The following is a 21,655-nucleotide window of genomic DNA, read 5'->3' as shown; positions in this document are numbered from 1 at the left end:
GGGCCACAAAGGTGATGAAGGGACTGCAGCACCTCTGTGACGAAAGGCTCAGAGCTGGGACTGTTCAGGCTGGAGAAGTGGAGGCTTGGGGAGGAGGAGAGGGGTCTTACCAATGTATATAAAAGTCTGAAGGGAGGGTGCAAAGGGGATGTAGCCAGACTCTTGTCAGTGGTACCCAGTGCCAGGACGAGAGGCCATGGGCACAACCAGAGACAAGGGAGGCTCAGTCTGAACACCAGCAAGCACTGCTGTGCTGGGTGGGTGATGGAGCACAGGCACAGGCTGCCCAGAAAGGCTATGGAGTCTCCCTCCTTGGAGATCTCCAAAAACCACCTGGACATGGCCCTGGGCACCCTACTCTGGGTAACCACTGAGGTCTTGTCCCACTGAGGGCACGGCCGGAGTCCTTACAGAGCCTTGACCAAAGGAGCTGCAGGGCACAGCCTGCGTAGGGCCCTTTCTCTAGTGGGAAGGGACCTGCCCAGGTACAGCGAACGTACGGGACTGTGGCCTTTCTTCCCACTCTTCCCCAGCCGCTCAGGGAGGTGCTGTGGTGCACTTTTCTCTTCCAGCATCACACCCGATTCCCTTCATTTCTCTCCTCGTTTCAGCCAGGGCAATTCGGTTTCTCCACACTCGCCTCCCGGGCGAGCCTCCCCCCGCCGGCACCCGGCCGAGCCGGGACGCGAACCCGCGACCCCTGGGGGGCGGCCCCCGCAGCTCGCAGCGGACGTGCGCGGTCCCACGCGCGGCGGGGCCCGGCGGCCCGCGGCTCCCCCGGCGCCTGCGCGGAGCGGGGCGGAGCGGAGCGGGGCGGAACGGGACGGAAGTGCGGCAGCGCCCGCCGGCAGCATGGCGGCCGCCCGCTGCTTGCGGCTCTGCGGGCGCTGGCGGCCGGCGCTGCTGGGGCCCTCGCGGCGCCGCCTCTTGGCGGCCGCCTCCGCTTCCCCGGGCCCCGCGGCCCAGCCGAGCCCCGCGCCGCCGGCCCGCGCCGCCTTCAGCACTGCCCCGCGGTGGCACCAGTGGGGCCCCGGCGGCCTGGCGGGGGGCGACGCGCTGGAGGGCGGCGGCGGAGGAGCCGAGGACGGCGGCGGCGGCGGCGGGGCGGACCCCGGCGGGGCCGCGCCGGTGATGACAGCGCTGACGCCGCTGATGGTCCCGGAGCATTTCCCCAACGTGCCCCTCATCGCCGTGACGCGCAACCCGGTCTTCCCTCGCTTCATCAAGATCATCGAGGTGAGCGGCGCCGCCACGGCCCCCGGGGGGGACCCGGGGCTGCAGCTCGGAGCCGTGCCCGGCCCCCGGCTCCGTCAGGCAGCGCCCGCCGGGTCCTGCGGCGGCTCCTGCGGCTCCCCTGGAGCCCAGGCACCGGGCTCGGGAGCTTCCCGCCCTGCTTGTGGTAGCGGCGGTGCCTTTCTGGTGGAAGCCTTAGTCCTTATTATTTACAGAGCCCGGTTATTTACTCGGGAGGGCAGCACGGTGTGGCACGCTCGACGGCCTTCTGCTTCTTCGTGTTTGTTTTCAGAGGTCTAATTTTACTGGAACGTTGCGTTTTTGGGCCAGCAGCGGACGGACGGTTTCACAAGTATTGCATCAGAGCCCGTTATGCTGCCTTTGGGGCGGAATCACGCGGGAACTCTTCCAGAGGTCGCCGTCCTCTCCTTGTTCCTTTGCTGAAGGTTAAGGAAAAGCGTCCTTGGTTTAGCTTCGTGGGCTTGTGTCGTGGCACCAAGAGGAATATTTTTGTGAAGGCAGTAATCGGTGAGGTGCAAGGGGAAGGCTCGAGTTCGGTGTAGAGCAGCGCTGCTAAAGTGGGAGGGGATGCTGAGACAGGATGGTAATCGCAAAATTTCAGAGCACGAGCCCTCCTCTCTGCACTCCCGTAGTTAATTTTAATAAATATAAGTTTGATCTTTGACATGTGATGTGAGCTCACAAGGCAGAAATATTTTCTCTTCCTGAAAAGTAATCACTTTGGAACAAACACTCATATTTGTACTACCCAATAGTATTTTTCCAAACCAGTTTTGGAGGAAACGTAACAAATTTTGAACCAATAATTCCCTGTTCGTGTAGTGCTATTTATCCTAATATAATTTCTACTGGATTTTTTTTTCTGCATGTCTAAATCTAATATATGCAAATTCTAGTGGCTTTGTAGCTGTGTTGGGGGATGTAGAAGCTTGTGTATTATTGTGATCTTCAGGCATGTAATCATATGACACTTCTATATATAAATGATTAATTTCAGAGCACAGGTCAGGTCTTCCATTCAGACAGTTGTTAAATGCTGTCTTTTATCCTGTGAATTCATTGAGCTACCGTTGATTGTTTTATTGACAAAGCGAGGTCCTGTTGTGAATATGGAAGGGCCCCTGGGTAGGCTGGTGGGGCTGTAGGAGATAAGGAACGGGGCAGGCTTTGGATATGAGGATTTAAATTGGACTGGATGGGTTGATGGGGAGGGTTGGACTAGCTGCCTAGTAAGAGTGGAGAGCTGGGACACACAGGTACTGAAGTGATAGCAACAGAAATACTAGAAAAGTGTTGCTCAAGTGCCTGAGAAGTTTTTTGCTTGGAAGATTTGTACAATTTAGGCCTGATTTCTTCCCTTGCTTTCAAGTTAGTCTTATGTACTCAGTGACTTGTCTTACATACTGAGTTTTCACGTTTCTCTAATATTCTTCTGCTTCCGTTTTACCACCCCTTAATGAAGGCAAGACTAGAAAGAACAAAGATTAGACTTTGTAATTCAGTCAAAGGGTTTCACCATGCCTGCTCTTACACACTGAGGGTTCAAAGCGTATGGAAGATCTCCATCTGACTTCACACTTACTGTCCTAGGTGAAAAATAAGAAGCTGGTGGAGCTGCTGAGGAGGAAAGTTCGTCTTGCTCAGCCTTACGCTGGTGTATTCCTTAAAAAGGATGACAAGTAAGTTGTTTCTCTTGATCTTTTTAACAATAAAATAATTCCATGACTAGCCTACATTTACACAAAAGGCTGTCATCTGAGATTCCCTGCCTTGGATAGCGTTAGAGAAATTTGTATATATGCTTGGACCATTCTCTGACTATGAAAGTTTCCGTTACCACCACCAACACTGCCAGGGGCTTGAGTCTTGCTGTAGGAAAGGCTGTTGTTGTTTGGGAGGGGGATGAACCATCCAGATAGCTGAGTGATTTGGAAAGGGACATGGTGGTGACAGTGGGAATAGTGTGAACAGTCTTTGCTCCTGAATCCAATTTGAAGTTCTGCAAACAGTGATTGTTTTTTTCCTTTTTTATATTTTACCTGCTTTCTCAAGATTGTGAATATCTACTCTGTTTGTTTCTCAATAGCAATGAATCTGATGTAGTGGAGGATCTGAATGAAATCTACCAGATGGGAACGTTTGTACAGATTCACGAAATGCAAGACCTCGGAGACAAGTTGCGTATGATAGTCATGGGGCACCGAAGGTAATTACTTGTACTTCCACCACATCTTGTCAGAATTTTTTTCTAAAGATACATTCCTTTATCATTTTCACCATGAATATGCAGTTCCGTATGCAACTCTTGTACAACAAGCTTTTATTTTGTTACCACGATGTATTCTGACAGTATTCAGACGCAATATTCTGCGTACTGATGCAGATGCAGCAGGTTAACCTCCAAAAAGAAGAGCCTCGTGCATGTCATTCTTCCATAAACCATAATGTGACGTAAACAAGCATTCAAGATGTGGGGAATTGGTCTTTATTTGATTGAGATGGAGAGCACTGTTCAGTCATGTCCACAGGAGGAACCAGACTGGATATCAGATCTGAGGAGCATGCTGCATTTTGGGGGAAAAATATAGAAAAGGAAATTGTTATATCAGCAGCCAAAATAATGAAATGTGGTGTCCTACAAGCGTGGGTCCTGTCATTTCTAAATCCCTCCCTTAGCTTTTCCCATACACTTTCTGGAATGTGGCAGCAGCATCTTTATGAATGTGTTTATAATGAGAACTTGAGGAAGGAAATGGGCAAGCTACAATCTGAAACAAACAATGATCTTTAGAAATAGTGGAATTCATTTGTGGTGGTCTAAGAATACACGCAAGGTAAGCACAATAGTGTATTTTTTAGACTAGTGTTATTGTTGGAAGAAAGGCAAGCAAAGACAGATGAGCTTTAGAGCTTAAAAACTTTGTTGAGGAACTGAACTTGGACATGAGCGTTTCAGGAGGAGCGCAAAGGGGTTTTGACTTGATAACTTGATCCATTTTTAAATGTCTTACGTCCCACATTAAGCTAACAGGAAAACATTCAGGAAGTATTGAGGAGAAAAAACTATTCTGAAACTATATCCAAGTACTGAAAGAACCTTTCAGGGTTCATATTAGATGCAGAGGAAATAGTAGGAGGTGTCTTTGTTTGCTGAAGCATATTTTAACAGCCCATTCCATTAACTCTCCACTTAATGTCACGACACAATCTTAAGTACATAATAATTTGACGCAGTGGGAGCAGCTTAGGTATCCATCTTCCTTCAGAAAAGCCTCCTGTTACTTCTTCCAGCTATTTGTGATTTCATTTGAGAAAGCTAACCTGTCAAAATCTGGACAGCAGAAACAGAAGTAGGCAAATCAGTTAACTTTTTTTTGAATACTTACTCACTGTGAATAGAGAATACTTACTCACTGTAAAATTACTTAAGTCCCATCCATATCTGTCACTTTACTGTTTTACTAAATCAAGCCTTATTTTGACAGAATGAACCCAAACCTAAATCTTAACCAAAATACATACAGTCTATTAGTTGCCTTTGTCAAATTTGGGAATTTTAGTTTATTCAAAATACAACTCTTTCCTTTTCATGCTGAAGAGCTGAAGTTACATACAGCAGAGGAGAATTGGTTGTATCTGGTTTCTTTTGGCTTTCAGGATTCGTATAAACAGGCAGCTAGAGGTTGAGCCTGAGGAGCCTGAAAACAAACAGAAAGCTAGAAGGAAACAGAAACGCTCTAAGAAAGAGGCTGAAGAGGAGTCAGGAGCAAAGGACCAAGCTGTGGAAGTGGTACTAGATCCTGTAGCTGCTTCCTCACAAGAAGTTCTCATGGTAGAAGTAGAGAATGTGGTTCATGAAGATTTTCAGATCACAGAAGAGGTTAAAGTAAGTGAATTAATCATGCAAGCCTCAACCTGTCCTGTAGAATTGCATCCACATTTCTTGCTTAAAGGAAGAGTTCTAAAGCGAAGCTCTAATTTCAGGCTTTGGAAATCATTTCCTTTTTCTCATAGTCACTGCCTGAGGGGACTTCATGAAAATAATGGTTTACTCAATTCCTTAGAATCAGTCACTTCAAAAAATTGCTGACTGAAGGCACGAAGCTTTGTTGAAGTCTGTGTAATATCCTTTATCAAACCGAACCTTTGCTGCAAGGTGACTTGAGTGGTCAACCTGACCGTATCTCTGTCCCAGAACAAGTTTTGTACATGCAGGAAGCCAGCCTGCAGCCCTTGCCTCCCAGGAGAAGTAGCTGCCCTGACATGAAATACCATTTCAGCACAGCGTTGGAGACGGATGGATAGGGGCTGTGTTTTTGAGCTCCCACAGTGGAGAGGTTGGGGAATATTGTGTTTATACTGAGTCCTTGCCCTTTTCCAGTCTTTTTCTTGATTAAATCTTTCTTGTGTTTATAGGCTCTTACTGCAGAAATTGTCAAAACAATCCGGGACATCATTGCCCTGAACCCTTTGTACAGGTACATATTTCCCACGCTTCCCTGCCTTGGGAACAGTGTATTCTCAGGCTGGAGTACCCTGAGATTTTCTGTTCCATTTGTCCTTTCGCTGTAACAAAGAACTTGCTGAATTGCCACCTAGAAGTTTGTTTAGGGATTTAAGCTTTAGCAACCACTGTTAGTAAAAGAGGGGAACTTTTGAAACCTTGTGTGAAGTTTGGATATGAAATAGGACAATTGGACTTGCAGCAGGTGGTTTGGATCTAAGTGAAGCTCACTGCAATAACCGTCACAGTCTGATGCATGTCATATGAGCATAGTAAGAGGCTTAGCGTAGTGGGACACAAAAATTTTATGTGACTATTGAGATAACATATCACCTAGTTGATTATATTTATCATTGATCATTCCTTTCATCAAGTGGTGTATGCATTTGGTACTGACCACTGGCTTAGTAAAATTTTTAAAAACTTTTTAAAAGTTTTTTAAAAGTTACTTTGCTATGAAACTGAGCAGCATTTAATTTCTTTACCATTATAACAAGTAAATAACCCCATAATGTTACTCCCTTATGAATGTACGTATTTACTGAGCATTTTGGTTTTTATTTCCATTTTGCTAGAGAGTCCGTGCTTCAGATGATGCAGGCTGGACAACGTGTGGTAGATAACCCTATCTATCTGAGTGACATGGGTGCAGCACTAACAGGAGCAGAGTCGCACGAACTTCAAGATATCTTGGAAGAAACCAGTGTAAGATGAAACTTTTAACTAAAGCTGTATTAGCTGAACCAAAAGTGGTTTTGCCGTACGTCATGGTTTCTCTACTAGCCTCACTGCAGAGGAGACTTCAGTACTACATTTGATGATATCAGTTAATATCAGTGATGAGTTTCCTGCTGAAGGATATAGTGAGTAATTAATAACTTGCCTTCAGGGAAAGGATGCTCTGCATCTTTGGTGGCAAACGTACTAGTTGCGTGTTGCAGGATTGCTAAATGGTTGGTCTTTCTACATCTGTGGGTGCTGGAGAATTAGAAAGTGTATCTCCCAGGCAACCTGTTGGAGCTTTTTATTCTGGATGGTAGCCTTTTGTACAGGGAGCTGACATGACTACAGTGCCTGAAAACTCATTTTGTATCTATCATTTCCAGATTCCTAAAAGGCTTTACAAAGCCCTTTCCCTTCTTAAGAAGGAATATGAGTTGAGCAAACTTCAGCAACGTCTTGGAAGGGAGGTAAGTCTTTGAAGTAACGTGGATCTTGCATATATTTATATCATGTCCACCAGTGTGGTGCTTAGCACTGCCAGTGATGAATTTTAAAGCAAAACCATGGCACACGCTCTAAAGGAATGAGATTATTTTAGAGTTCATATTTGATACCCTTTTGCCATTAGAAACTTGATTTTTCTTGCACATTTGTAAAAGTAATACAGAATCTGATGTTAAATCTGCTTTCTCGTGGAAGCCTGTGCAGACAAATGAAGGAGAAGGAGATGATTTGGAAGAGCCAGAAGGGATTTTCAAAGAGCAAACTGTGCCTGACCAAAATGATTATCTTCTCAGATAAGAAGGCCTAGAGGACAAAGGGAGAACAATATGTATTGTGTACCTTGATGTTAGCAAGGCCTTTGTGGTGGTCCTCTTTAGTGTTCTTAGGGTCAAGTGGGGGGATATGGACTAGAAGGATGAACTACAAGGTGGGTGAAAAAATTGGCTCAGAAAGGGTTATGATCAACAGTATGAACTCTAAACTGCAGCTGGCTGGTAGTGTTGTCTCTCAGAGAGTCAGTAAGAACCTGCTCAAGTTCAGCAAAGAGAAATTCATAGTTCCACACATGGGTTGGAATAACCCATGCAACAGGCCGGGCATCTGTATAGAAAAGAACTTTGGGATCCTGATGATTGTCTAAAAAACTGAAATGTCAGTCAAGTCAAATTTCCTAAGTGGAGAACAAGAAGGATGAACTACAGCTTTCCCTTCCGTGAGATAAATGAAACTGCACAGCTCCTAAATATGCTTGGATAGTGGGCATAGAAGAATGAGAAGTTAATGGTATGTCAGAGGTGTGTGAAGGTAAAATGCATAGTCCCCTATGGGACTATGCTCTTAAGGAGGCTCATTTTTTTGCAGGTCGTTTCCAGAGTTGTTTGCAAAAATGCTCCAGCCTATAGTATATCCGTATATATGTACATATACACAAAAACAGTCGTGGAGATAGTGTTGTCAGAGTGTTTGAAATGGTACAAATAGAGTCTCCTGTTATATTAGAACATGCTTCAAATGAAGATTTCTGTTGTATTTTCAGCTGCTGAGGAGGTCGTAACTCAGAAATGTTTGGAAGCATCTGATATTTCTTGGTGGTACCAGGAACAGAACAGTAACGATACTTGTTGCTGTGTTTAGGTTGAGGAGAAGATCAAGCAGACGCATCGCAAGTATCTTCTCCAGGAGCAGCTGAAGATCATTAAAAAAGAGCTAGGTCTAGAAAAAGAGGACAAGGATGCTATAGAAGAAAAATTCCGTGAGCGACTAAAAGATCTGGTAGTGCCAAAGCATGTTATGGATGTGATTGACGAAGAGTTGAACAAGTTGGGCTTGCTGGATAATCACTCCTCGGAATTCAAGTGAGCGCATGGTTGTGTCCTCTGCTATCAGGATTAGTTAGTGGAATTAGAGAAACGAGAGAAATCTGTCTGGTTCTGTGAAGCTCTTACATTAAGTGTTTCTTTTCTCTTTTTGTTGTAATTGTTTTCCCTGAATGTAGCATCTGATCACACCGTAGTTGTTGGAGTCTTCTCTAAATCTCCAGGGTTTTACTGTATTTGACCTTTTTTGTAACATTTTAGCTCTTCTCTTGCAACCTAATGCTATGTATAAGTACTGTGCAGTTCTTCCCTCCTCATGAAAAATGTGGTGATTCCTACAGTCCTTAAGTTTGTCTCTTCTCTCTTGTTCTTAGGTGTTTTCATTAGATGCAAGAGAAAAAGAAACGAGTAGCTAACACAACACTGGCTGTGTGTTGTGTTAGCTGAGCTGAGTGTGCAGAGTTTTACAACCAATGAGTGCTGCTTTTACACACGTGTTCTCCTCAGTAGTAGTCTGTTTAAACTGCTTACCTCTACCATTAGTTTCTGCATTAACATCGTTTTCTCCCAGTCTGAAATCTTTCTCTGTCATAGCATACATCCAGCTCTTTTTCCTTGTTCTTGTACCAGGAAGCTTTCTTTATGTTGTCTTCGTCCACTGGGAAAGCAGACAATCCTAGTTTGCTGTTTTTAAATTTCATAGCCTGATTCAAACAGTTAACAGTCATGCAGAGCTTACAAAAAATTTCACTCAGCTTCAGACAAGAACCAGCACAACACCAAGAAATCATACAGGGAAATTGTGTGCAGCACTCCAAGTTTTTGAACAGTACATTGGAGGTGCTGCTTTTTTTTTTTTTTTTTAAACAAACATTACTGAGGATTTTCACAGGAAAAATAGAAACTTGTCACAGGCAGAAAATTCCTGCTCTGACATATTTCAAATCTTCCACTTCTGAAGCATGGTGAGGGGAATATACCATAGTGGAAAAGTGTCAGTATTGTTTAGCAGTTTCCTTCTGTCCAAATTAGGTGGGTCTGGTTGTTCGTTTTTTTTTTCATTGATAATTATCTGTAGTTAAAATTAAAAGTCTGTTTTATTGCTAGAATGTTAGACCAGAACTTTTGGCAAAGTCACAGCATGTTTTCAAATGTCTCATAAAAGGGAGCAGTGTATGCTTGTGTTAGTTGGTGATACCAGACTGTAGGATCAGGCGTAAAAATAAATAACCACAAAGCCAGTATTACCTCTAAGTTTAATTCCAGCATTGCTGTGCACCCACTGGATAACAAACAGGTCTTGTTTTCAAGCCTTGCTTCACTACAAACTGGATTTTTATGCAGTGTTTGCTGCGACCATGTGATTCTAGCTATAAATGCTCATGTGGGATAGTCGTGGCAAGCCGACAGCCTTTGTCTCCTAAATAATGCAAGCAAAAGAGAGTAAGCTGACGTGGGAGTTCAACAGAAAAGAATTACAGCCCAGGCCATGGTTCTTTTTCATAGATTTTGCTTTTCTGAGACAACAGTTTTGATTTTCTGGGGAAGGGGCAAGGGAATGAAGACATCAATGAAAAGTTAACAGTGACTGCTCAGATCACGATAATATTTTCATAGTCCCCTGTTCATGAGTACAATTTATACCCCATTTGTTTTGGGTGAGGTTATTTTGAAAGGTAGTGGGGAGTGTGAGCTGCTTGTTGTTAAATCACTCTCACTTGTGTGTTTCTGGCAGTGTTACACGGAACTACTTGGACTGGCTGACATCCATCCCGTGGGGCAAGTGCAGCGAGGAGAACCTGGAGCTGACCAGAGCCCGAGCAGTTCTGGAGGAGGATCATTATGGAATGGATGATGTCAAGAAGCGAATCCTGGTAAGGCAGGAATGGGCAGAGAGCACAACTTCACGCTCTGCCTGACATTGGGCAGTTCGTTTGTGTTTCAGCTTATGGCTCTCCATTGAATTTGCATTAGTTCACGAATCACAGAAAGCTGTAGAAATGTTCTGGTGAAAAATTAATGTGTTTAATTGCCAGTGACAATGAAAGTCATGTTCTGATTTAAATGACAATATACCTCTTTTGTTACTTAATGCTGAGGAAATGAATAAATATCCAAGGGGAGCAATCTCTGGATTTAAATCAATGTATCATGAAAATGGTTCATCGTGACAGGCAAAGCTTCAGCTCTTCCAAAGTATATTGAACCACTACTTAAATCTCTCCAGTTAAGGTAGGGGGAGATGTTAGCTAAGATGCATGTTTGCCTCATGACCTTTACCTGTCCCTAGAGTTGTGTTGGAAGCTGAAGGGTTTGTAGTGTTGCCTCGTTCCACAGCTTCCCTCACTTTCGCCTGAAGGTGTCCCACCTGCACGTACCATTGTTAGCGACGCTGTTGTATATAAGACTAGATACTTGCAACAGGTTGCAGAAACTTGCAGTGGGAGCTGCCTGCCTCTCCAGAGGACAGGAATAGGATCCTGCTTTTAGCCAGCCAGTGGTTTCAAGCAGTGAAACACAACCCCAGTGTTGGCAGGATTCTGGGAGGAGTGCGTGAAAATGCCCTGTAGAGAGGAGGCAGGTGCAAATACTGACTTTGTGTTACAAATTGCAGCGAGACCTTGCCAGATTTGGTGAAGCTACCGAGTACAGCTAGCCTTCAACTTGATCTAGATGCCATTTCCTTCCAAGGGTGCATTAAGGCAGGTTCTCTTTGTTCCATGTGCTGTATGTAGCACAGCTCTGTGTTACCTTGTGGGCAGAACTGATTGCAGTTAGGCCACCTCAGTAATCACTGTGCACAGAAACAGAAGTTGTAGAGGCACCTCCTAAGCTACCAGTGAGATATTGATATATATAACAAACCATAAATTCTTAGACATCCTGGATCTTTATTTTTATTAACTTGCTTTGTTCCAGTCTATAGAAAAAGGTAAAGGTTGTGAAATGTCTTCCCTCTGATCCTGAAAGGGGGATGCTTTCCCTAGTAGCACCCAAGACTTATGAATTAATCCCACTATCTAATTCATTATTTTAAATGATTTACAGTAAGCCAATTGTTGCACATCAGCAAACAGGCAATCCCTTTTGAGTATCAGCCAGCCATGCTGCTCATCAGCACTAGTGCTATTTATGCTGTCTATGCCCAATCTTTATACAGAAGCAGACTGAGTTGCATCATGCAGGTCTGTGGATTTGATTACTGATGCGGTTGATTCCATGCAGTGGAAGAGTTGCACCAGTAATCTGACTTAACTTCTCCCCTTGCCCTCTCCAGCTCCTTTGGGGACCAGTTTTGTGTATGATGCTCATTTTGTAAGTGTTGCTTGACCCAATGATAAATATGCTGCAGTTGCCCTCTTCACTGCTGGTGCTTCATCTGTTGTGCAGGAATTCATAGCAGTCAGCCAGCTGCGAGGATCCACCCAAGGGAAAATCCTGTGTTTTTATGGCCCCCCTGGGGTTGGCAAAACCAGCATTGCCCGCTCCATTGCCAGAGCCCTAAACAGAGAGTACTTCCGCTTCAGTGTTGGAGGGATGACTGATGTGGCAGAAATAAAAGGACACAGGTCAGTGTACTTTGAGCAATTTCTCTGTCCAGCAATTTTTATGAACATTGTCAAAATAGGAGTGTGACTGAAGTTGGATCTCTGTTCTCCAACTCCTTCCAGCAAGAGTTGGCGTATAGGAAGAGGTGAAAATGATAGCAAAGGGAGGAGTTCATCAAAATAATATCCATGCCTCGAAATGCAACTGCTCCCTGCTTTTTATTTATGTTTACAGGAGATCTTTGAAAAGTTGTGAGAGCTTCCCAAAAGCATTGGACTTAGATGCCAAATGTTAATTTATGTTTGTCTATAATTGCCAGCACTAGAGAATGGGGATAATTTGAACAAGGTGATTCACTTGTTTTCAAGTGTAACTGAGACTTGGTGTCTGAAGGATCAGGAGAGAGGTGCTGCATGAGGAAAACTTGGGAACAAGAATATTCATGGAGGAATGAGAACTGAATACAAAAATCAGTAAAGCAGCCCCTGCCAGGAGGTTATTTTTCCTCTGTGTATGCCTTAAAACTAGCAATTTTTTCAAACTAGTAAGAAGAGTAGCCATTCTGCAGTATAGATTGAACCTGTGAGGTTCTGCCCTGTGTGATACAGAAGCAGAGAGAAATATTTTAGATGCTTTTCAGGAAGTTCTCTGCTCTGTGCCTCCTGGCATTCATTGTGTTGTTATCCTCTTGCTCTGCTTCTGCCTGTTCCTCTAGCAGGATTGTGTTTTGCTGCTAGCAGTAAATACCTTCAGTGTACCTCTTGATTTACACTGATCCTCCTTTTTCTCTGTCTACCAAGTGAGGGAACGAAATGTTCCCTTTTCTAACATTCCTTTAACTAAAACCAAGAAGTTGCTATTCTCCCCTCTCACTTAGCCTTACCTATTTGCTTCTCACAGATTTAAAAGAGATTAAAGATTAAAAACTGCAGTCCAGTATTCTGACAAAATTCAAGTCTGATCTCTAGTAGAAACAGACTAAATGGGTCTGGGTGCTTAGTATGGTGATGGAGAATGCTTTTGATAGATATTAAAGAAATACAGACTTGTTTTCCAGCAGGATATACTTGTTGCACCATCTGCATGCTGTGTTGTGTGATGTGTGCTGTACTGCATGGTTCTTCCCTAAACATGGTCTCTGGTAAAACAGGAGGACCTATGTTGGGGCGATGCCAGGAAAAATCATCCAGTGTCTGAAGAAGACCAAGACAGAGAATCCACTTATACTGATCGATGAGGTGATGTATCTGCTTTTCTAGTTTTTGCTGTTAAAAACGTGTCAAGTATTGACACCGACAGGAAAGGTGCAGCAGTAACTAGATTGTTCTTTGTTTTTAAATTATGCTGGCCTCTCTGGTTCTTAAGGTGACAGTAATACCTTAGACCTTTGTTTTCTCTTCCTATAACAGACTTAAACTTTTATATTTCAGTTGTGCTCTTCTCTTTAAATTGCAGTTATTTGGATCATGAGGATTGTAGTGATGCTGGCTGAGTATTCAGAGAATTCAGCAGATCTCACGTTCCCTACTTAGTTGTCAACGTACCATTGTGCACAAAAACATATGATTATTAGAAAAAGTCACTTTTGGCAAGTCTAAAGCAATACTATAAGGAGTAAGATGCTTACAGTCAATTTCAGGTCTGATTTGAGAATAAGTAAGAGTCAGGTCTACCAGTCCAGTGCTTTGCGGAAAACAAGTAAGGACAGGATATAAAAGCAAGTGTTCAGAATGGACAAGAGATGTCTCCAGTTCCATTACGTGCCATGCAGGGGAAAGACCAAGAGCAGATGGTTTGGGAATGGTATTGAGGAATAAGAAGCTGGGTAACAAGTTGCAGTGTGGTGAAACCATTAAGTAACTGGTAATGATTTGAAAGATAATGAAATCTGTAGCTCATGGCACTTCTACTTAAGTGGTGTTGGTGAGGAGCTTTGTGTTGGCCATAGCAGCACACTGTGTAACTATTATCTAGTTAACTCTTCTCTTTATGGGGGGAAAAATCAGCGGAGAGGCACCTTGTTGAGAGCTGTCCTCCTTCTGAGGACACAGACAACACTGAAAGAGACAGCAGCCTTGGAGATGCTCAAAAGCTGGTCCTGGGCAGCCAGCTCTATAGGTGGCCTTGCTTGAGCAGGGAGACTGGACAAGATGCCCTCCAGAGGTCTTTTCCAACCTCAGCCAGTTTGTGGTTCTGTGAAAGTAGCCAAGTCCTCTAGCTGAGCTGTTTGGAGTGGCTGTGTGTGTGTGTATTACGTGAGTGTGCATTGGTTTAGTTAGTAAAACCACCACAGTACACACTTTGCACTTTGAGCAGAGTAAGTAAGGCATCTTAGATTAAATATTAGGGGAATGGTTTAAGCTAGCACCCTGTAGTCCTCCTACTGTGGAATAAGTGTTCTGTTCTGTGAATATAGCTTGGTTTGGCAAATAGTAGCCCACTGATCCATGCTAACTCATTTGTTTCCAATTGCACGCTTCTGAGACTTTGTGGTGCTTCTCCACACCACTCTTAAGAGTCCTGTGTCTTGTTAGTGTGTCACATGCTCATGCCTGTAAGATCGTAGTAACTTGGGTAGATCTACAGAAAGCTTGGTAGTGGCTGTTTATGAACAAACACATGAAGATTTTGAGATGGAGACTTTAAAGAATCTTTGCATGGCAATCTATTGTGGTGAGAAATGTCTTGTAGCATGTAAATTTTGTCTCCCATAGGTGGATAAAATAGGAAGAGGATATCAGGGGGATCCATCCTCAGCACTTCTAGAGCTGCTGGATCCAGAACAAAACTCTAACTTCTTGGATCATTACCTTGATGTTCCTGTGGACTTATCAAAGGTAAGGTTCTTAGGTTCTTATGGTTCTTAAGGTGTAGACTTATCAAAAGTTAGGTTTTGGCTGTCTTGGATCACCTCCTTGTCTCCAGGCCACATGTCCCTGCTTCCACTGCCTGTGCATTTCTTTCTCGTGCCTCAGGCTGGCCAGCAGGTCCTTGCTCAGCCATCCGAGTTTTCTGCCCTCCCTGCTCACTTTCTTACCCAGGGAGTTGGAGAGTTCTTGTGCTCTAAGAAAAACATCCTTCAAGAGTTGCCAGCTCTGTTCAGTTCCTTTGTCCCTAAGGACAGTGTTCCAGGGGATCTCTTCCACTAGGTCTTTAAATAGCTGGAAGTTCGCTCTTTGAAAGTTCAGGGTCCTGACTTTGCTCTTTGCCAGGCCCGTATTCCTCGAGATCACAAACTCCACCAGGGCATGGACACTGCAGCCCAGACTGGCACTGATCTTAACCTCTTTAATGAGTTTGTCTGCATTGGTGAGCACCAGGTCCAGTAACGCTTCAATAGGGAACATCCTATTACGTAGTTCTAGAATCCAAAGCATTGTCTGTAATAAAAAAACAGACTCCACAGAGAACATGATCTTGTTCCATCCCTTCAGATCTTGCTCCAGCTCTTCAGACAGAAATGCAGTGAGGATGTACGGCTTGGAATAAAGTAGCAGCTTAATGAAAATGCCTAAAAGGATCTGGTTATGCTTTCAGGTACTTTTTATTTGTACTGCCAATGTAACAGAAACCATTCCAGAGCCACTACGGGATAGAATGGAAGTGATCAATGTATCGGGATATGTAGCAGAAGAGAAACTTGCAATTGCAGAGGTAAGAGAAACTACTTCAGTGATGCACTGTGAATTATATCTAAAAATGTTTTTGGCAGCTTCAGGTTTACATATTTACATCCAACTGTATCAACAAATACTAGGCACATGGTGTTGTGGACAGTGTACCCCTGATTTGAATACCCAGTTAAAATAATTCCAGCATTCTATAACAGACAGTCTGTGGACTCTAGAAAATGGCATTGAGCAAATGGCAGAATGAAGTTAAGTAAATTGGAACTACTAGGCTTTTTCACAAATACTCACAAAAGAATGTGCTGAATGATCTCTTTCAGAGGTACTTGGTCCCTCAAGCACGAGTTCTGTGTGGCTTGGATGAAAACAAAGCCAAAATCACATCGGATGTCTTGACTGTTCTTATCAAGCAGTACTGCAGAGAGAGTGGAGTGAGGAATCTGCAGAAACAAGTAGAGAAGGTAAGGGAAAATTATGTGTAATCATGACCTCTTTGCTTCAGCATTCTCAGCTTTTTCTACAGAAACAAATTCTTGTCTCTCTCAGGTACTGAGAAAATCAGCCTATAAAATTGTGAGTGGAGAAGCAGAGACGGTCCAAGTAACACCTGAAAACCTGCAGGACTTTGTAGGAAAGCCCATCTTCACTGTGGATCGAATGTATGAAACCACTCCTCCAGGAGTGGTGATGGGTCTGGCCTGGACAGCTATGGGTAAGTTGTGCAGGTACCCAATGTGCAGTTAAACAGTGGCTTTTGGGTAAATGTGCATTTCCAGGAGAAATGCTTCCTCTTACCCTGCATTGAGGTGAGGCTGCAGGTTCTGAAAGGTAAGTACTAGCTGGAAAACTGAAATGCGTGTCTACATTTCCATATAATTTTCAAAAATTGAGTGGTAGTTAAACTGAATTCTCCCTACCAGGTCCACCGAAGTTCTTCTACTGACATCAGTAATGTTAACTTCTGTTGCTTTTTAGATTCTGACCTCTTCCCTAAAGAAGGGACCCTTTTTTATAAGCCCAGGCTAATTTTGATTTCAGGCCAGAATGTTTTCTCTTCATGTTCCATATACTGTATGAACTGCATCCATTAGGAACAGTGATGATTAAAAGCATAATACTTGCTAAAAGCAAGGACAAAACCTTGTCTTACTTCCTTAAAAGCAGGAGGTGCTTACGGCACAGCTGAGGCATGCTGTCTCTCTTCCATGATGTCTCACCACTGACTTGGCTTTCGATGTCAAGGGCAGATACAGGTATTCTAGCACTCTGTTGGGGTGGGTGGAGGTGGCTAGGTCCTTGGATTACTCCCCATAGTAACTTGGAGGCTTATGAATACCACCGAGAGGAAATACAGTGCATATTAAAGGATAGGGCTTTTAGATATGCCTCCTGTGTATTCTTATTGACTTTTGGTAGAATTGAAATCCTGGAAGTAGTTAGGAGGGAGATAATCAGTATAGTGGAGAAGATAAAGAGGTGTCTGACAATGGAAACCAGAACTGGCCACAAGTGTTATGGTGTGAGCTTGGCTTACTTCGTAGCCAAAAAAGTGCCTGAAACCTTTATAAGAACGGCTTATTTCCACTTAATATGGGTCGCATCTGTGTTGGTGTAGTATAAAGTCTAAAGAAGCAGCAATAAATGGAGGCTGTCAATGCAGGTCTGCTGAGAATTCTAGCTAAGCTTTCTGAAGGGATCTGGAGAGCAGGTTTCAATTTTTCTTTACCCAAGAGCTTCTGCCTCGTTAGAGGGCCACAGACTCAAATCTGACATTGCTTCTGCATCACCAAAGCCTCCTGCTCGAATTTTCCTTTAACTTCTTTCAGAATGTCCTTTTTTTTTTTTTTTTTCTTAGGAGGTTCCACTCTGTTCGTTGAAACATCCCTGAAGCGACCCAAAGACAAGGAGAACAAGGATGGGTCCCTTGAAGTAACAGGGCAACTGGGAGATGTAATGAAAGAGAGTGCCAAAATAGCTTACACATTTGCAAGAGCATTTCTGATGCAGAAGGAACCCAGCAATGACTTCCTCATGTCCTCCCATATCCACTTGCATGTGCCAGAGGTAATCTGATTCAGAATTCAGAGAGGTGCATAGCAGCTAGGCTTACTTGCTACCTATGGCATGAAGCTGGGAAACAATTTGTCCATGTGTTGAATGCACTCTTAGCAGTAAAACCTAGAAAAGAAGACATTTTCCTCAGGATCCTGTGAAAACATTCTTATGAGCCATGTGTCCGTTTCTTTCTGCAGCAAACATGTGGCAAGAATACAGGGGATCTGATAATACTGCAAGCGATCTTAGGCTTCTGTTGTAGCTATTGGCCCTGTTGTGCAGGTGGTGGAACCATGGCACAGAGCTAAGTAATCTGGTAAAAGCTTGTCTGCAGCTAAAGAAGTTATTGTCTCTGTGTTACCAGTCATTCATAAAGGCTTCAGGTCATTTTCACATTATTAAAAATGCTTCTCTGTGCTGTGGTTCCTAGTCAGTGATTGCATTTCTCCGGTGTTTGGAATAGGGGATAAATGCGCAGAGTCCTTAGAGGTGCTAATATACTGTGTTAACAGGTTTCGGGCAGGTGCTTTACTGAAGACAGAGTTTGTCCTACCACTGTACCCAAGCTTTGCTTCTGTTAAAGCATGATTTACTATAGTACAGAGTCTCCTTATTGCAGCTCTCTGCAATAGGAACTTGGTTGTTACCTGACTATTGGTTTCCTGGAGGATTAGAAAGCGGCAGATGCTTTCTCTTCCTCTGCTCCCTCAAACATTTGTTTCCTTGGCTTTCACCTCAAAGATCTGTTTGATCTCAGATAAATCCAAGCTGTCACTAGTTTAGGCCTGTTTTTTGGGGGGCTTGTAAACCGAACAGTATTTTCTGCCTTGAATGATTTTTAGTATTGTTCTCCATTATTTTGTGAGTCTTGATGCTCTCTTCCCTTGTGATACTGACCTCTGTTACTTGCATCCATGGTTGGCTTAGTTCAACAAAAAGCTTTAATGCATTCACGCTCATTTTTGCTCAGGATGCTAATTGCAACTTGCTCAAGTCCTGAGCCTGATGAGTATCATGGTGGCATCAGTCCAGAAACCAAATTTCAGACTCATTTGGTTTATTCCGTATGAATAAGATGAGGAATGATAAGTTACTAGTTATTACTAGATGGGCCGATTCAAGAATTCCATCGGTGACAACTTCACAAAAAGCTTTGTGTAGTGAATTTTCACCAACCTGAAATTGCTATTGCTGCTTTTACGATGGCACCAAAGGTTTTGTTTGGTTTTGCTACTCTTTGAATGAGGTAAAGACAAGGTTTTTTGTGCTTATTGTGTTTTGTTTTTTTTTAAACAGGGAGCAACACCAAAGGATGGACCAAGTGCAGGGTGTACTATAGTAACAGCTTTGCTATCACTGGCCATGAATTGCCCAGTGAGGCAGAATGTGGCCATGACTGGAGAGGTGTCATTAACTGGAAAAATTCTTCCTGTTGGTGGAATCAAGGAGAAGACTATTGCGGTAAGAGCGCTGTCTCCATGCATCATGGATTCATCTCAGGAGTATTTTGCTTTATGATAGTCATTACAGAAGGAATAACACATAATAGGGATGTCTGCAGGTCTGATGACTAGCTGTGCTTGCAGGAGTGTGAAGGGCCCCCAGAGATAAATGCAAGATCACCCATAGAGTGGGTTCCACTTAACGTGCTGTTTCTGATGCATGTGTCTGTATTGAAAGGCCCTGAAGAACAGTGCTATGGGTCATTATGTGGTGGGTTGGTCTGATAAACTTCATTTGAATTTAAGGTTTATCCTCAGAGAAGTTGGAGCAGGCTTCTAAAACTCAGTAAAACACTATGAATTAGCGTAACACTCCCCTGGTGTGCTCTCATAGTCCTACTAAAATGCCTCCCACTTCATCTGCCCATGCAGCTACTGGGAAGTGTTTTGGGGGCTTGAGCTCTTGAAATATGATCTGTCCTAGCGACAGCTTCTGTAAGTAATGTCCTTGCTGCTCTCTGAAGAAGAAAGTAAAGCCAGATCATGTTCCTTAATAACTGTGCTTGTTCTTGCTTTCTGAAATGGGAGAGAATCTGGTTTTAGTAGATTGATGGATTTCTAGGACTAAACACGCAGACTGCATAATTTTTTTTTTCCCCATAGGCGAAGAGAGCAGGCGTTACCTGCATCATTTTGCCATCAGAGAATAAAAAGGATTATTACGACCTTGCTGGATTCATTACAGAAGGACTAGAAGTGCATTTTGTTGAGCACTACAATGAGGTATTCGATATAGCATTTTCAAAACTGGATTCAGCTGGAGGATGATGTTCAACAACCCGATGTCTGAAAGGTGGTTTGTACCTTAATGCTCTGCCTCAGCTCAGAAATGGGGCAGTCCTAAAGTGGGACATGGAGCTATTGCTGCTGCGCAGCTGCTGAAATGAATTAGAGCTTTGGTAGAATAAAGTATTTCTCACTCTTTCATATTGAATTATGATTCAACTTAAGTATTTCCAAGAAAAAATAAAGCTGTGAAATTTTACCTAGAGAATGTGCATCTTATCAGCCAGCAGCAGTGGAGCTAGTTTTCCTTTAAGTATGAAAGAGACTAATGTTTTCAGTTATTTCACTGTAAATCCAAGTATCTGCTTAAGGCAGTATTTAACTAAAACACATAAAGTGGTCCTCATGTACTGGTGGTTGAGTACTCTCCCTGTCTTGGCTTAAAAGCCCACACTAAGCTAGAGGGAAAACTGAAATTCTCCTAGGACACTGGAGTAGATCTAGCAAATCCAGCTGCAGAGGAAAATGGTTCTTCTATTACAGAATAAGTCACATACCATCAGTAACAGTCCCAAGCTGAAAGAGGGCAAACTGGGACAAAAGAAAGACCCGCTCAGTGTCAGTAGTCAGTACTGCACACCATTATAGGCTGTCTTTGTCACTATAGCAGTTGTAGTATGTTCACTGAGGAAAAGAAAAAAAAGGAATTAAAGGTGTTAATGTGACTATTTGTACGTCAATAGTAGTTGTACATCAATAAACACAGGCTTGGTCTAGAGAACTTGAGTACTTCATCTAATGGCAAACACTAGAAAAACTGAACTTAAATAGGATTCATTAAATAGCTGAAGAGTAGTTCCATGAAGCATTTGAAATGTATTTCCTTCTGCTGGAAGAACAGCAGCTGTCCTGTCTCTCAGCTAGGTCGTCCTCAGTGGAGAATAAGGAATTATCCTGCTGAAATTCAGGCAACTCTTACTGATTCTAGTTCTTTAATGATTTGAAAACGTGCTGAAATTAGCGTGTGAGCGGAGGATGCAAAGGGAGAAATGCAAGCACCATAGAAACTGCACAAGGAACGCATTGAAGTATCAAGGGGGAGGAGTGCAAAGTTGTTAGTATGTTCAGCAGCAATTCTTGCCCGTTGCCTTCTGCCTCTGTATTTATTGGTAGGAGAGGCTGAGAAGGGATCTCCCTGGCACTGCAGCCTTCACAGACTGGGCTGTTGCAGAGACCATCTGTATCCCAGGGAAGTTCAGTTCAGTGGGACCAGAAGTATTTCTCCTCCAGAATATATCAACAGGACAGTGTCAGGGACAACTCCAAGCTTGAGGCAGCACAAGCCTGGACAAGGAAGGTTTGAGCTAAGGATGTCCCAGAACAGTTGAACTTCCTGGCCAGCCTGCAGGGTACAAATGACAGACAGATCCAAGCCTGCTGTTTCATAGGACCTGACAACCACCTGAAGTGGTAAAACATAGCTCGCTATTATCACCGTCTTTACATTTTTTTTACATGTATTTCTTGCACTAACTCCAGATCTGGGAGTGCTGTGCTTTACCAGAAAACAGGTACCATATTTTGCAGCAACTTCTGTCTACATCCCCAAAAGGGCAGGTCATGAATCAGTCTCTCTCTGCCATGATCACTGAGGAGTGAGATTGTCAAGACAGGCAGACTTCACCACCACTGGCAGTCATTTCCTCTCCTCATTTTCCTTTCGTTGATTTACTTGTGGTTCAGTGGAACAGCCAGGCCCACATACCTAAAAGGTGGGATGCTCAAAGGTGTGAGGGAAGCATCTCTTTCCTTACAGCAGGTGGGACAGATCACTACACGCTCCCTAACCTGTGCTGAGGCTGGTCCCAGCTGCCTGAAGCATGTGGAAATGGT

The 21,655-nt window shown here is 43.5% G+C and overlaps 1 protein-coding gene across 1 annotated transcript; it reads left to right on the top strand.

The window, feature by feature from the left end:
• The first annotated feature begins 843 nt into the window (after positions 1–843).
• Positions 844–20,025, top strand: LONP1 (lon peptidase 1, mitochondrial). The gene is made up of 18 exons (XM_083810766.1): positions 844–1,236; positions 2,845–2,933; positions 3,341–3,460; positions 4,912–5,140; positions 5,671–5,732; positions 6,334–6,463; positions 6,865–6,948; positions 8,120–8,340; positions 10,037–10,175; positions 11,692–11,870; positions 13,001–13,088; positions 14,565–14,687; positions 15,388–15,504; positions 15,800–15,940; positions 16,026–16,191; positions 17,335–17,543; positions 18,831–18,995; positions 19,640–20,025. Exons 1-18 carry the CDS (start codon positions 853–855, stop codon positions 19,802–19,804), a joined length of 2,811 nt encoding a protein of 936 aa, XP_083666892.1. The 5' UTR covers positions 844–852; the 3' UTR covers positions 19,805–20,025.
• The last annotated feature ends 1,630 nt before the right edge of the window (positions 20,026–21,655 follow it).

Source organism: Anser anser (assembly GCF_964211835.1).
Source record: "Anser anser genome assembly, chromosome: 25".
NCBI classification, from domain to species: domain Eukaryota; kingdom Metazoa; phylum Chordata; class Aves; order Anseriformes; family Anatidae; genus Anser; species Anser anser.
The sequence above is the reverse complement of the archived record's forward strand: the minus strand, read 5'-3'. Positions and strand labels throughout refer to the sequence as shown.